The sequence below is a fragment of the Thamnophis sirtalis genome, unplaced genomic scaffold (assembly GCF_051295495.1).
Source record: "Thamnophis sirtalis isolate CommonGarterSnake01/CBP01778 unplaced genomic scaffold, rThaSir2_p1.2 scaffold_5, whole genome shotgun sequence".
NCBI lineage: Eukaryota > Metazoa > Chordata > Lepidosauria > Squamata > Natricidae > Thamnophis > Thamnophis sirtalis.
The window spans coordinates 36,728,199-36,744,353 of record NW_028261385.1 but is presented as its reverse complement, the minus strand read 5'-3'; the positions used below and the strand labels follow the sequence as shown (position 1 = coordinate 36,744,353).

The 16,155-nt window shown below is 45.5% G+C and overlaps 1 protein-coding gene across 2 annotated transcripts in view; it reads left to right on the top strand.

The window, feature by feature from the left end:
• The window catches only part of FCHO2 (FCH and mu domain containing endocytic adaptor 2), a 76,171-nt gene that overhangs the window by 5,359 nt on the left and 54,657 nt on the right, over positions 1 to 16,155 (top strand). For both annotated transcript variants that reach the window (XM_087715659.1, XM_087715660.1), the window contains exon 2: positions 2,771 to 2,862. In XM_087715659.1, coding sequence (XP_087571785.1) covers positions 2,771 to 2,862 — 92 coding nt within the window. The remainder of the gene's footprint in view (positions 1 to 2,770; positions 2,863 to 16,155) is intronic.

The window sequence follows — 16,155 nt, the reverse complement described above, 5'->3', positions numbered from 1 at the left end:
CTCTCGGCAGGCACTGGTACACCCATACCGGGGCATACCAGTTGTTTCCCACCACTGGGCTGGCAGATGTGATTTTGGAACCACTGAACAAAATCCTGAGCTCCTGGAGCATAGAGGAACTAGAAGACTGAAAAAGAATATGTGGTTCTAATCTTTAAAAAGGGGGAAATGTGAGTCCAGGAAACTACAGTCCATTCAGCCTAATATAAATACCTGTGAGCACCTAGAAACAAGTAAGGCAATTCTGAAACTAACATGGGTTTGTTAAAAACACATCATGTCAGACAAATCTTCTATATTGCACTGATAAGAGCACACTTGGAATATTGCATCCAGTTCTAGTCATTATGATATAAAAAGGGCACTGGGACCCTAGAAAGTATGCAGAGATGAGCAACAAAGATAAGGGGTCTGGAAGCTGAGGGTTGAGAGAACTACTGAAGGTATGTCTAAAGAAGAGAAGGACTAAAAGCGACCAATACTTGAGGACCTATCACAGAGAAGAGGGTTGTCCTATTTTACAAAGAGCCTGAGGGTGGAGGATCATTAGAGAGAGATCCAACCTAGGTCTAATTTCCTGACAGAACAATCAGTGGAACAACTTCCAAATTCAGCACTACGCTTGTATAAGCACAATAAACTTTCTATAGTCCTCTTTTTTCCCTACTGATCTTTGATGAGTTGTAAGCCTTGAATCAAGCACTTCCTGCCCTGTTTCTTCTTAACTTTATAGCCCACCTTTCTCAACCTTATTATCCTGGATGAATCCTTGAAATAATTTTCTGGTCTTAGTGATCTCCTGCGTAAATATATCTATAGCAAACATGGCATGACAAGTTTTAAAAAGTTACTTTTATAGTGATTTTTTTTTGCTGGAAAGAATGCACTTCAGTAGCTGAGACATAGCAATTGAGATAGAATAAGCTTAAGCTGGGATGGCCTTGCTCATTTTGGACTCCTGAGGCAAAGGGAAGATCTTAATAAGGGGACACTGGTAGAACAAATAAAAGGCAGGTAAATATCTAGGATTCAGCTCTGGTGAAGCGTGTGTGAAAGTACTTATGCCTATAATTTCAGCATTTTCACATTTAGTGGGTCTTCAGTAGACCTAACAGCTTCATTGCTTGTCATTACTTTTTGCATAAGGACCATACATTTAATCTATTGCCATTATCTCAACAGTCATCCTGCATCTATCTCCATAACCTTAGTAGTCAAAATAAAATAATAAATAATTAACTGTTTCATGGTAAAATAAATTAATACATTTTATCTTTCATGGCATATCACAATTTTAATTTTCTTCAGTTTGATTCACTAGAGCAGTGATGGTGAACCTTTGTTGGCTCGCATGCCAAAAGCAGGGGGAGTGCAGGGGGGTCGTGTGCAGGCGTGCCACACCCATAATGCAATGCGTGACCCCAGCGCACATGCGTGCATGAGCAGCGCTCACACCCCCCCCCCATTTTTTGCATAGTTTTTTTGCCCTCCCCAGGCTCCAGAACCTTTATAAGAGCCTGGGGAGGGAGAAAACAGCCTCCCCCCAGGGGGCCCTCCAGAGGTTTCAGGAGCTTCCCTGAAGTCTCCCGAGCGCAAAAAACCTGACCCTAAGGGCAAACCGGAAGTTCAGGAACGGTCTTCCGGTTTGCTCATATGGTTGTTTTTTGCCCTCCAGAGTCTAGGGAGGCTAAAACCGGCCCTACGAGCAAACTGGAAGTCTGTTCCCGAACTTCTAGTTTGCCTGTAGGGCGGGTTTTTTGCACTCCAGAGGCTTCAGGGAAGGGAAGAAGCCTGGGGAGGATGAAAAATGGCCTCAAAAAAAGGCTGAAGTCCGCTGATAGGGCAAAGCGTCGCGTGCCCTGACAAATGGCTCCATGTGCCACCTGTGGCATGCATGCCATAGGCTCGCCATCCCAGCACTAGAGACTTCTCTATCTATGAAAAGACTTCAGTGTTCTGAACATTGAGCAAACCAAACAGTCTTCATATAGCATTCGTTATCTTTTAAGTTTGACTATATATTGTGTGAATAAGTAATCGGTTAAATAATTTGATGGGTGTATATATGAAGTGGGAAAATAACTAGGTACTGGTTGTATCTTTATTAAAAAGTGGAGCCTGTAAGTTTAATCTTATTTAATGCATATTAATAAAGCTTTGTTTATTTTTATTTTTTAAAATGCATATTTAAAATATAAGTTTCCTAAATTATTATTCTCTCACTATATCTGTATAAAGAATCATGTATGGGTAGTCCTTGTATAGCAACCACAATTGGGACTGGCAACTCACTCATTAGGTAAAGCAGTTGCTAAGTGAATCTACACCTAATGATCCTATTTCAGTTGTCCTTCGCCTTACAGATCTTACACAAGAAAAGTGACTTCAAATCCAAACATATTCTTTTTAAAGAATGCACAAGATTGCATATAATTTGCCTTAAGTTTGCATCTGTTTGGTTATAACTTGAAATACTGTATTCTCCTATAACAGTGTTTTTTCCAGGCTGTAGAACTGTAAGGTTTGACGAGAACCTGATGGGGTTCCGTGAGATCAAGGGCAATCGCACCCAAATCACTTATGTACAGACAATTTTCTGCCATTGGAACTTTGCCTTTTTATATTGAATGAATACAATTACCTAGAAACAATAATCAAGTCTCAGGGCACCACTTCATTCTGGTTTTACAGCCAGTTTTGTTTTTATTTAATGATTTTAATTATTTGTTTTGTGCCTTATCTGAACTGTGATGTTTTTATTTTAATCTAGGGTGAAAGGAATAATGGCTTTGATGTCCTTTATCATAATATGAAACATGGCCATACATCTACAAAGGAATTAGCAGATTTTATAAGAGAAAGGTAAGTGAACTTTTTAGCTCATTTTTCTGATTTAGAATAATCTTGATTTATGCAAAAATTGAAAGAGTGCATTCCTTAAAGCAGCTATGCTTAATTTGGATGCTTTCCAGACCAGCTTCTAAATATTCTCTAACAACAATGCTGGCAGAAAATCTGGTTGTTGAAATATACACATCAGGTTCCAGGAATAGTTTTGTGTTTCTTTCTTTAAATACTTCTCATTGTGTTTCATATTGTGTTAACACAATTATATAATGCACTATTATTTAATTAATAACTGTATTGTTTAATGTTGTATTATTTTAAACCTTTCTAGAAATTAATTTATGGTCCTGTTTCCGTGACATAGTTCACCTTTCATTTACTAATCTAGTAAATTGTGAGTCACTTTGCAATCATATTGAGGTGAAATTTTCAGTCATTTTTATTACAAATATATTTCTTTATATATACATAGATAGATATTTTTAGGTGGGTTCACTTTTTACTCTCACTGAGGTTTGCATATTTTAATTTTTATGGTGATTTTTATTTTTAGAAATTATTTTAAATTATTTATGATTATTTGTATACATTTGTTGATTATTTGATGTACACCATCAGAGTAGTTTTTTATGAGATGGGTAGCATATAAATGTGACTTGTAAAAAAATAAAATAAATATTACTCTATGAATCACATGAGGTCCACAGCAAGCAGGAAGAACCTCATGAGTCTCTGCATAGGAAGTATTGGCGAGACTTCATAATATCACACCAATGGCTAGACAAGCAGGAATGGGTGGGAAATGAGATATAGAATCCCTATAGATAGCCACCCTTCTGCAGAATTACACTATTTTCCCAATATTTCACCTATTAGGGCCAGCATCCAGAAATAGAGTATGGGATAATATGCTTACCTGCTGTGTGCCTTACAAGAAAAATAAAGCATTTAATATAAGCATAAAATTGCACCAAATGGCCACCCCAAAACGTAAGAGTTCCAACAATAAACATAAGAAAGTCTGGAGGTGTTGGAAGAAAATGTAAAAAAGGAATACATGCTCAGTAAATAGGATATCAGACACAAGACTACTGCGTAATCTATGCCTGTCAGGCATGCATCTTTTCAAATGCTTCTACTCAGCTGGGAGTAGAAGTATTTGAGCTGTTTGAGCTATGCAATGATTTAAGATACCACTGTAATACATGATGACATCTCTGACCTGCATCATGGTTTTCATCTTGCTTGCATCTGTTCAATTTTGACATGAGAGGCGGTCTTAACTGTTTCCAAGGCTTTCCCCCATTTCTCTCTCTGCTGTGAACAGGAGGGAATCCTTCCTGTTCTTGACTTGAGTGGGTACCCCAATCTTATGTGGTCTGCATAGATTAAAACAAGATGTGGTTCCTATTTCACATATGATTGGTTATTATGAGGGAGTTATTACACGGTTCTGTTGTGTTCTGGAATAAAAATGCTAATGCTGGCAAGAGGATTCTTCCTTGGAGTCAGGCTATGTGTAACTAACTTTCTTCTGGTTGGCTAGGTGAAGTATTTGCCTTGTGGAGAGTGGGGTTTTTTTCTGGCGTGTCGTAGAACTAGAGTGAAGAACCCCTTTTACCATTTGATGAATGGGGTTTTTTGGGCTGATGATCTCAGATGAGATTGGTAGCTATTGGCATAGTTTTCTTTTTTTAATGTTTTTTATTTTTTAATTCACATTAATATTATTAATGCAAGAGTTGCTCCCACCCCAATCTTCACGGAATCTATTAACACATGGGATCTGTTGGCGGTGGCAGCGGTGGCAATCCGCGTTGCCTGGAACAGGCCAAAAAAAGGACGCACGGAGGTTAAAAATATGACACGCGGAGGCAGCGATAGGCGGCGGCAATGATCCCCACAGCCTGGAACAGCTGATTGGTGGTATTCCAAGAGGCCAGTCCAACCGCCAATCAGCTGCTCTCACTAAATCAGGCTGTGCTGAAGCTGACCAGGTTGTTTGCTGTTTGCTGCAAGGAGGCAAATTGCTGGAAGCAGAGGTTGAAGGGTGGAAGCTGGTGGTTGGCCGGGGCTTCAGCAACATTTACTGTATAAGACACACAGACATTTCTACCCACTTTTGGGGGGAGGAAAGTGTGTCTTATAGATCGAAAAAATACAGTAGTTCTTGACTTACATAATGGAGTCCAGAATTTGCATTTTATGTCACGGTGGTTGTAAGTTGAGGCACCCAGATGACCAACGTGATTTTATTAATATTTTGTATCAGTTGTTAAGCAAACCCATTGTCTCAAATGGGCTTTTTTTGCTAGAAGCCAGAATAAAATGTTGGTTTCCAGAAAAAGAATGTAATTAGCAATTATGTGAATTGCCGGATGCTCCAAATGGCCACAAATGTGAACTGGTTGCCAAGTGCCCGAAATGTGATTGTGTGACCATACATTAGAATTTAGAATCTGGGTCATAAGTGCCTTTTGAAGAATCTGTTGTAACTTTCAACAGTCATTAAGCAACCAGTTGTAAATCAAGGACTACTTGTATAATTTAGTTCACAGTTATTGTTTGCTAAATGTTGAAATACTAATGCCAAATAAGAAATTTGAGGTTATACAAGAGAATAGTTCTCAACAGAAACTGATTTCCATCTCTTCAAAACAAGCAGAGCCACTTGACTGTCCACTGATTGCTACTTTTTGTAAACTCTGTGCTCTTTTCTGCTAAATTATAAACACTGAACAGGTTTTGTCAACAGGTTTTGTAAAAATATAATTTAGGTCTCTGCCATGAGATATTTCATAATTACTATTGTAAGACTCACTGAATGCCTGATTACGCTTAATGAGACATTCAGTCTTCTACCATAGACTTTCTGATATAAAAACAGTGGACATATCACAGTAGAGTATGTTGGCAGTCTCCAAACTATTGCAGTTAGTAAGACAGGAGCTAACAAATAGGGTAGAGAGCAGTGATGGCTAACCTTTTTTGGATTGCGTGCCAAAAGCGGGGGGAGGGCAGGGAGGGTCGTGCACGGGCGTACCCACATCCATAATGCTATGTTTGCAACCCCCCTCCTTTTGGCATGCTTCCTTTTTCGCCCTCCAAAGACTCCAGAGGCTTTCTAGGAGCCTGGGGAGGGTGAAAACAGCCTCACCCGCCCCCTGGAGGCTTCAGGAGCAAAAAATGGCCCTATGGGTAAACCGGAGGTTCAGGAACAGTGACTTTCGGTTTGCTCATCATTGATGTTTTTCGCTCTCCGGAGCCTTCAGGGAAGCCTCCTGAACGTCTGGAGGACAAAAAATGACCCTACAAGCAAACTGGAAGTGACTTCTCGTAGGGTCATTTTTCGCCCTCTGCAGCCTTCAGGGAAGCCGCCTGAAGGCTCCGGAAGGTGAAAAAAGGCCTAGGAGCAAACTGGAAGTGACTTCCGGTTTGGCCATAGGGCTGTTTTTCACCCTCCAGAGCCTTCAGGGAAACATCCTGAAGGCAAAAAACGGCCCTACGAGCAAACTGGAAGTCCGTTCCTGAACTTCCGGTTTGCCCATAGGGCTGATTTTTCGTGTGAAAAACGGCCTTAAAAGAAGGCCAAAGTCAGGTGGTGCATGCTGGAGCTGACAGGGCAACGCCTCGCATGCCCTGTTTAACAAATGGCTGCGTGGGCCATAGGCACGTGGGCCATAGGTTCACCATTAAGGGGGTAGAGGGAAGATATTTTTCCTGTAAAATATCTTTCTGAAACAATGCTGTCTGTCTTCAGTTGTGATATTGTCAGCACCTTTATTTCTTTTATTACATGAATGGATTTTCATATAATACTGTATCTTTAAATATTTGAGAGAACTAGTTTGGTATAATTGTTAAGGCATCAGGCTAGAAACTGGGAGAACGTGAATTTTAGTCGGCCTTAGGTACAAAGCTAGCTGGGTGGTCTTGGTTTAGTCACCTTCTCTCAGTGACAAACCTCTTCTGAAATCTTGCTAGGAAAACTAGTAGGGACAACCCAATAGTCTCCAGGAGTCAAAACTGATTTGAAAGCAATTGATGAGAACTGAAATGAGTTAATTAAAATATACCTGTATAATAAATATACTGATGTGGCCAACATATCTGCTTCCATAGTTGCAAAGAATTTTGAAAGTCCAAACAAAAGGCAAGTATAGACTAGTAATCCTTAATTAAATTCCAGTGTACAAGAAATTAGTATAAGTACTAAGAACTATTTCCATCACACTATGTCCTCAATGTTTCATAAATGGATTTTTTCAATATTTGCAAAAGTGGAGTGATAGACTTTTATATTAATTATTGTAGATAGTACTGAAGAACTCCTCTCCCTCAAATAACATTGTGTAAGTAAAATTAGAAGTTTCTAATGCAGAAATCTGCACAACTGGATAGTACACAAATAACTTTATCAGCTCCAACTGTTTTCCTTTTAGAGTTGTATTTGGAATAGCACCTGTAACTTGAGCAAGCCATATTTAATGGAGATTTTACTTTTGAAACCCTTCCACTTGAATAGACCATTGCAGAGCTTCTATAGACTTTCTCTGTTTTGTATATGTTATCAACAATGTATGAAAAGTTGGCATTGTATAGATCCGTGATGGCGAACCTAGGGCACATGTGCCGGAGGTGGCACACAGAGCCATCTCTATGGGCACGTGTGCCATTGCTAGCTACTCTTCTGGTTTCGGGCACGTGCAAGAGTCCCGGAAACCCGAAGATCAGCTGGCCCTTGTGCATGTGCATGGCATTCTGGTTTCCAGTGCTCCGGCACACGCGAAGACCAGCTGGCCCGCATGCGCATGTGCACCGCCCAGCTGGTCTTTGGGTTTTTGGGGCACATGCGTGCACACACATGCATTCCAGTTTGGGCACTCAGTGCCATAAAGGTTCACCATCACTGGTATAGATACATGGTGTTTTAGGCAAAGTATGAAATTGTTTTAATGTGCTACATATTTTCCCTAGGTATTGTGTGCAATACCTAGGCATTATGCAGAATGACAAGAAGTACCGTACTTTTTGGAGTATAAGACGCACTTTTTTTCCTCAAAAAAGAGGCTGAGAATCTGGATGCGTCTTATACACTGAATACAGCATTTTTACCTCCCGAAGCCATGCCCCTTCACCAAAGTGGCCGTGCATCGCCTTATGGAGGCTTTTAGAGAGCTCCTGGGGGCTGGGGAGGGCAGAAATGAGCAAAAAAATGGATCATTTTTGTCCACCCAGCCCCCAACAGCACTCTATAAGCCTCCATAAGGCTATGCATGTAATTTCTTTGACAAAAAATAGGCCAATTTTTGCCCCCCAACCCCCCAGAAACACTGCAAGCCCCCCCAGGCTATTCATGCCTTTTTTTGTGGGGGGAAAGGGGCCCGTTTTCGGGAGGTTTGCAGAGTGCAAAAACTTTTTTTTTTCCTTTTGGAAAGCTCTTTAACTGATTGAGGAGAATTACATTGATCAAGTGCTGTGCCAGCAGAAACACCTACCTATCTACTGTATTTCTCTCTATCTCTATTTTTCTCTCTCTATCCCCCTACCTACCTACCCCACTCTCCCCCTTCCTACCTACTGTATTTCTCTCTCTATTTTTCTCTCTATCCCTTTATCTACCTACCAACCTACCTACTCTCTCTCCCTTCCTATCTACTGTATTTCTCTCTATATATATTTTTTTCTCTCTCTGTCCCTCTTCCTACCAACACACACACTCTATTTCTCTCTCTCTCTCTTTATCTACCTACCTAACTACTCTCTCTCTCTCCATACCTACCTACTGTATTTCTCTCTCTTTCTCTCCCTCTCTATCCCTCTATCTACCTACCTACTTTTTTTTTAATTTGCCTCTTTAAAATCTTGATGCATCTTATACTCCAGTTCATCTTATACGCCAAAAAATATGGTGTTTAGGAAAAGTATGAAAAGAGAATCATGAAAAAGGTTAAGGTTAGAGGTATGGTTATGGTTAACCATGATCCTAATTCTTTATTGAAAAGATCTACCCGTATATGAAAATAAAAGAAGAAATGCAAAATAAAGTCCAGGACTTTCTTACTGGAAAAAAAAATAAGAGAAAGATGAGCTTGACCTACTTGTTGCAACAAGGAAGGCTAGAATGGCATTTTATCAGGAGTATTTTCTACTTTGCCAGTTTACCTTTTGGCATTACGTAGAATGCCTAGGAACTAGTGAAACATTAAGCGTTTCATTCTTTAACGTCCCATTTTTAGCATTCTGTAAATTTGCAATAGTGGTGAATATCTGTAGCTCTGGTTTAGGATGAGGGTGAAGATTCATTCTCCAAGCTTGTGGCTTGGTTTCTGAATGTTTCGTTACCAGACTAAGTAAAATCTTCAGCAGAGTTTAAGGGATGTCAGTGTCAGACTCTCACCAATGACTCACACCTGACCCATCATAAGACCCTCACTTGACACACCCACTTCTGACCTATCACAAGACCTACTGACCACACAAAGCCCTTATAAACAGAGGAACACTGACATTCTATAAGCTCCACTGAAGATGTTACCTAGCTGGTAACAAAATGTTCGGAAACCAACCCACAAGCTCATTCTGTAGATTTCCTAGGCATTCTATAAAATGCCTATTTCACACATTGATAGTAACATATATGACCTCTGAAGGGTATAATTTCCCTTAAATGTTTGGACAGAATTTTCTACATCACAGTCTGAGTAATGAATGCTGCACTTGGCCCATTTTTTGTTTTACATCGATTTGTAAAACAAAAGGTAAATTAAATCAGGAAACCAAGGTCTCTAACACAATGTACTTTTCAAATACTTAAATGCCTTTTAATATTCCTCTGTCCACTGAACTATTCAGATTAATTATTAAATTTGTAAGCGTGTGATTCCTACATTGCAGCACAGTGCCTTGAAGCATTGTACAAACCACAGGGGCAGCTGTGAGATATTTTAAATTTTTATGGCCTTAAGGCAGGGTTTGGCAATGTCATATTTTTGTGAAGCTGGGTTTTCAGTGATTGCTGTGATAAAAATCAGTGTTGAACAGGAAATGAGGGTGGTGATGTTCAGTGCAATTCCAGGTTTGAGAATGAGAAACAACAAGTATATCCATTACTAAGTAATTGCAGTTATTTAAGAATGAAATTCTCCATAGTGAGGGGGAGGAGTATCCAGCATGGGTTGACTTTATCCTCTCGTTGATTGGACTGAGTCATCAGAGCTCTTGGTATAAGCCTCTGGTCCACCAGGCTCCGCCCAGTTTATAGACTCAGTCCACTCAAATGGACAGTTGACCATCCTAGATCTCCAACAGGTCGAAGATATTCAAGAAAGAAAAGGAAGGAAAATTCCAGTGTCTCCCTCCTACAGCATCCCAGGCGAGCTGGCAACTCCCGGGACTGTAAGGATCGGCCAAAAGCCCCTCAGCGGGCGGCCCGCCGCCCAGGCTTCTGAGTGAGAAAAGCAACACTCAGACAGGAATTTGCCGGGTGAGCAGGAGACAGAGGGCAGAAGCCTCTGGCAGGCACGCCCGGCTGCAAGGACACCAGCAGCGCCGGAGACTTCCCCAAGAGCCGCGGATCGTGAGAAGGGACAGGCTAGGACGGCGCGGAGCCCCCCCGCCCCCTGGAAGGGAGCCTTGCAAACGCGGAGCGCCCGCCCCATTGGTACGTGACCCACCTCATTGGAGGGGGCTCACGGGCAAAGCAAGGACTCCAGCGGCATGGGAAGTGAAGAAAACGGCAGCAGCGCAGCTCTTCGGAGCACAAGCCGCCCAGCCAGAATATTCAAAAGGGGCGCCTTCATCTCCTGGCAAAGGCGCCATCTTGAAGCCATAAGGGACCATGTGTTCCAAGATGGCGGCGCCCAGAGGCAACAGGAGACTGGCAGGACACAGGTACTGGCAACAACAGCCGGCAGTCCCACCAGGTTAGTGACCACCCCTCAGGCGGCCCAGAGAAGGGGGGGGAGGAAAGGCACAAAAAAAAAAAAAAAAAAAAAAAAAACACCTCCCCCCAGGGCAGAGCTGAAAGCAGGGGGGGGGAGTCACAAGCCTCCCAAGCCATCTAAATAAGAAAGGAGGAGGCATTAAAGACTGGAACAGATTTGCAAGAGGGCAAGTGGCCTCAAATCCATCCCATGCCAGGGAAAGAAAAGAAAGGCTCCTGGAGGCCCCACAGCAGGTGGGACTGCAGGGGAGACAACCATTTGCAGGCAAGAATCCCCTTTGTCACCCCTAGTCCTTGGGGTCTCCCTCAGAGGTGGCAATCCCCCTCCCCCATGCTGCCTCCCTGAGATCAGCCTCTGCCACCCCACCCCCCAGACAGGCAAGGGCCCCCAGCCAGCAAGCACCACAGGGGCCCCCAATTTTCAGACATAATGATGAAGGGCTTCCAGCAATGCCTGACATTGCTGCAGCAGCCTCAAATGCTGCCTCAGTGGCATCCTCTCCTAGGATACCTGAAGGGCTGGAAACCCAGGGGAAGGACAGCTTAGCTCCTCAGCCTTATCATGGGAGGAGAGTGAGCTGGATTGTGAGGAGGGGGAAGTCAGGGAGGATTACCTATCCAATGACATAGGCTTCCCCCCCCCCCCAAGCTGACCTTCACCGGGTTGTTCCAGCCTTTGTTATATAAATCACTCCTTTTTAAGGGTTAAGCAGCCGCCAGGCTTGGGAACAGAGCAGCAGAGGCACCGCCTCAGCAGCAGGGGGTTTTCTGCAGAAACCAGGTTTGAGGAGCAGGCCATTGAGACCGACACAGTGCCAACTCCCAGGGCCTTTCTTGAATCGGTCAAGTGCCAAGGGGCCATTCCCATGCTCACATCCACAGACAAGGCCTTTCAATGTGGATCAAATGTGCTATCCCACCCACCAGGGGCGCCTTGGCTTTGGCTCTGCAACACCCCTGATTCTGCCAGGGGAACCTGAGCAGGCTCTGACGTGGGAAGACAGGAAGGCGGGCCTCACCCTCCGAAGAGGCATCAGGCAGCCGCCTGGGCGGTGAAGGCCGCCATCACCGCCTCATTGTTCAATAGGTCTCCTCTGCTCTGGCTGCAGGAGCTGCAACAACGCATCCCCATTACCGAGGTCAGAGCGCACCAGGACATCAATAAGCTGGGGGCGGTCATCCAATCTGTGGCAGATGCCTCATTGTCTGCAACCAGGCTTGCCTCCAGGGCAATTGTTCCACTGTTGCATCTCGCAGGCTGCTGTGGCTGAGACAGTGGCAGGCAGAGGTTCACCACAGGTGGCGCCTGGCATCCACTCCTTTCACAGGAGATGTCCCTTTTGGACCCGCTCTGGACCCCTATCTGGTCGAGAATAAGGACTAGAGGAAGGATCTCCCCACAGCCCCTAAGAGGGGACAGTTCAGGACGGTGCCTTACTCCAGACGGCCCTGTTCCCGGGGACAAGACTTCGGGTCCTCCTTCTGGGGTTAGGATCCCTTCAGGGGTTCAGGGGCGGGGTACTCAGGTGCCAGGCATTACGAGGAGGCTCTTCCGGCAGGCAGAGATGCCAAGATAGGCAGCAGAGGGGCAGGCAGCAGAAGCGGCCCTTCCGAGGGAGCGGAGGATGTGGCGGGGGGGATGCCCCTCCCGCAAAAACTAAGGCCAGAACCGAGTCACCCCCCCCAGGGGGGCGGTTGGCATACTTCACCGACTGCTGCGACCGTGCCTCATCAGATAAATAGGTTCAGAACACCATGAGGCACAGTCCGGCTCTGGAACTCCTGTCTAAACCCCTGGGGTTTTTCCAGAGCTGCCCGGTTTCAAATAACCCGGCACGGAGATTACTGATGCAGCTATACAACTCCTGCTGGACATGGAGCCATCCAGCCAGTGCCTCTAGACAGCAGGGCCAAGGGCATTACACCATCCCTTTCGGAATCCCCAAGACATCGGGGATGGAGGGTAATTCTGGATCTGAAGTGGCGGGACCGCTTCAATCGTTACAGGAGGTTCAAAATACATTCCCTCCACTCCATCTTGGAGGGAATCAGACAGGGAGACTTCCGCACTTTTATAGACCCCACAGAGGCCTATTTACACATTCCCATCACTAGGGATTACAGGAGGTTTCTCACGTGCAGCTACCTGGGGCAGCACTCCCATAACCAGGCCTTGCCCTTCGGCCGGTATCCCTCCCCGCAAGACTTCACCAAGGTAATGGCTGCCTTAGCAGCGAGCTGGAGGCAGATTCCAGTTAGGATTCTAGGCCACCTAGATGACCTCCTCATACAGTCATCCTTTGAAGGGGCATTAGGGGATCTAGATATCACCTTGCCATTCCTGAGGGAGCACGGGTTCTCGGGGAATCCGGTTAAAAGCCAATTCTACCCTTCCACTAGGCTCATTCACCTAGGGGCTCTGATAGACTCAGTGGCAGGTAAGATATTCCTGTCACCCAAAAGACAGTGCTCGCTAAGACGACTAGTCATCCAGGTAATCAAGGGAGACAGGGTGCCTTTAGCCACATGGTCTAGATGGTTAGGCACCAGGGTCTCAGCCTTTGGCATTATTCCTTGGGCCCGTCTCTACATCAGAGACCTACAAGGGTTCCCTTGCCATTCCAGCAAAGGCACAGGAGCTACTCCCAGGCCAGGGTTCTTCTCCCGGCAATAGTCCCACGCTCACTGATCGGGTGGACGTCCCCGGCGATAACCAAGGGCGAATTCTTCAGAACGCCAGACCGGGTGACGGTAGCCACAGGTGCCAACCTGTTCGGAGGGTGGGGGGCGCCCACCTACAAGACCAGATAGTGCAGGGACAGTGAACCAGACAGAACTGACTCACAATATCAACTGGTTGGAACGCAGGGCAGTTCGCTTGACCCTAGAAAAATTTCACCACTCTGTCAAGGACAGACACCTTCCAGCCCCCACAGACAATATTGCACCCCAGGCCCACTTCAACAGACGGGGGGACCAAGTCGAAGGCCCTCATGAGGGAGGCCAAAAGGCCGGGTCAGTGGGCCGTATGGAATGTTCTCTCCTTAAGGGCGGAACATATAGCGGGGGGGGGGGGGGACAACATCAGAGCCAATGGCTCAGCCGGGCAGAAGTGGACAACTCGGAGTGGAGATTGCACCCGGTGATCTTCAGAGAGGCGATGGACCACCTCAGCCACCCGGAAGTCGAGCTATTTGCCACCCCCCCCAACACCCAGCTCCCAAGGTTTACGCCAGGTACCAAAGCCTGGGGTCAGAAGGGGCAATAGCAGTTAGACTTATCTACCGCTTCATAGGGCTTTCGGCCCTCTCTGGGCGGTTTACAGAGTCAGCATGTCGCCCCCAACAACAATCCGGGTCCTCATTTTACCCACCTTGGAAGGATGGAAGGTTCCTGGCCCCTGGCCTCGGGGACTGCTCTACGCTTACTCACCCTTGCCCCGGATTCCCAGGGTCATCCAAAAATTCTGTGGGAGGGGGCGGAGCTGGTACTGGTTGCCCCCTATTGGCCCAGGAGGCCATGGTTGGCAGACCTTCAGTCGCTATTGGGGGACAGAGTGCAGAGGATTCCTCAGGATAGGCTCTCCCTCAGGCAGGGGTCACTGGATCACCCGGAACCCCTATGGCTCCAATTGACCACTTGGTGGTTGAGCGGAGCATCCTGAAGGAGGAAAGACTTTCCATCAGGGGGATAGAGCCCTTAGTGCTCAGATTTCTTCAGGCAGGCCTGGACAAGGGGTTAGACCCTAACACATTTAGGAGACAAGTCTCGGCCATTTTTCAGCGCTTCTATGCGGTAGAGCCCAGGCACTCAGTCAACAACCTTTAGCAAGGCAGTTTCTGAAGGGGGCATCCAACCTCACACCACTCAGGATACACAGGTGCCCCTCCTGGGTCTTGCATAAAGGGCTGGATGCTTTAAGGGGGCCCATTTGAACCATTGCGAACAATGTCTCTAAAGTTTTTAACCCTTAAGGTGGTGTTCCTAGTGGCCATCAAATCTGCCAGGCGGACATCACAGCTGCAGGGCCTGTCCATGGAGGACGACCTATGCATCTTTCACCAGGACAGAGAGGTGCCGCGGCTGGACCCTTCTTTCATTCCTAAGGTGGGTTCATGTTTCCACAAATTACAGGACCTGGGCATGCCCAATTTCTGTCTGGACCCTGCTCACCCCCTAGAGAAGAAGTGGCACACCTTAGACAGAACCTGCCCAAAAAGAAAGTCCGAGGCCCGGTTGGTCTCCTACCATCTGTGGTCTCTGGGTAAAAAGGTGACTTCCACCACAATAGGCAGGTGGTGAGGACCTGCATTGCTACAGCCTACCAATCCCAGGGCATGCAGGCACCAAGCCCCATCACAGCACATTCCACACAAAGTGCAGCCACCTTGGCATCCTGGGCTACACAGGCCTCATTGGCGGAGACATGTAGGGCAGCCGCAGGGTCTTCTTCCTCACCCTTCGTGAGGAACTACAAGCTGGACACCTTTGCTTCGGTGGAGGCTTTGTTTGAGCGCAGGGTACTACAGGCTGTCCACAGGGCAAGGGAGACATCTCACCAGGCTTAATTTGGCCAGGGGTCTTCAACTTATTACCCACCCTAGGGACGTTGGCTTTGGTACGTCCCATGCTGGATACTCCTCCCCCTCACTATGGAGAAAGGGCGTTGGTACTTACCTGATACGCCTCTTCTCATAGTGGGGGGGGGAGTATCCAGACCCCCCCTGTCATGGTAGGGTAACATTTACTAGGTTGTAGGTTGTAATAACATGACCAAAGTAGGATTCAATAAAAAGTAGAAACCTTAACAAGGTCTGGAGTGGATGGTTCAACGAGTCGGATAGAGTTCTTCGTCTACAAACTGGGCGGAGCCTGGTGGACCAGAGGCTTATACCAAGAGCTCTGATGACTCAGTCCAATCAACGAGAGGATAAAGTCAACCCATGCTGGATACTCCCCCCCCCACTATGAGAAGAGGCGTATCAGGTAAGTACCAACGCCCTTTTTCAATGTATGTGTGCTATTTTTTGAAACAGTTGTTAGATTATAAATACTTATACTTTTGACCTGTTTAACAAACAAAAAAACGGTTACTATTTCATTTGGCCTAAGGGAACCATGAAAGAATTACTGTAATACTAAGAGCGTGGTGAACTGAGAAAGTTTGGGAACCCTATATAAGGATTTGCACCCTAAGGTAGACAGTTATCTATAATAACTCCAAATTAAAGTTAAGAAGGTTTTCACTTCTTCATTTCAGGAAATCTAGCCAGATGAATTGCCTCTGTTTTAGAGTAATGAATCTGGTCTAACCAGGGTATCCATTCTAAATCCCAGGTATTTTGTTTCTTGGAAACCAAGGA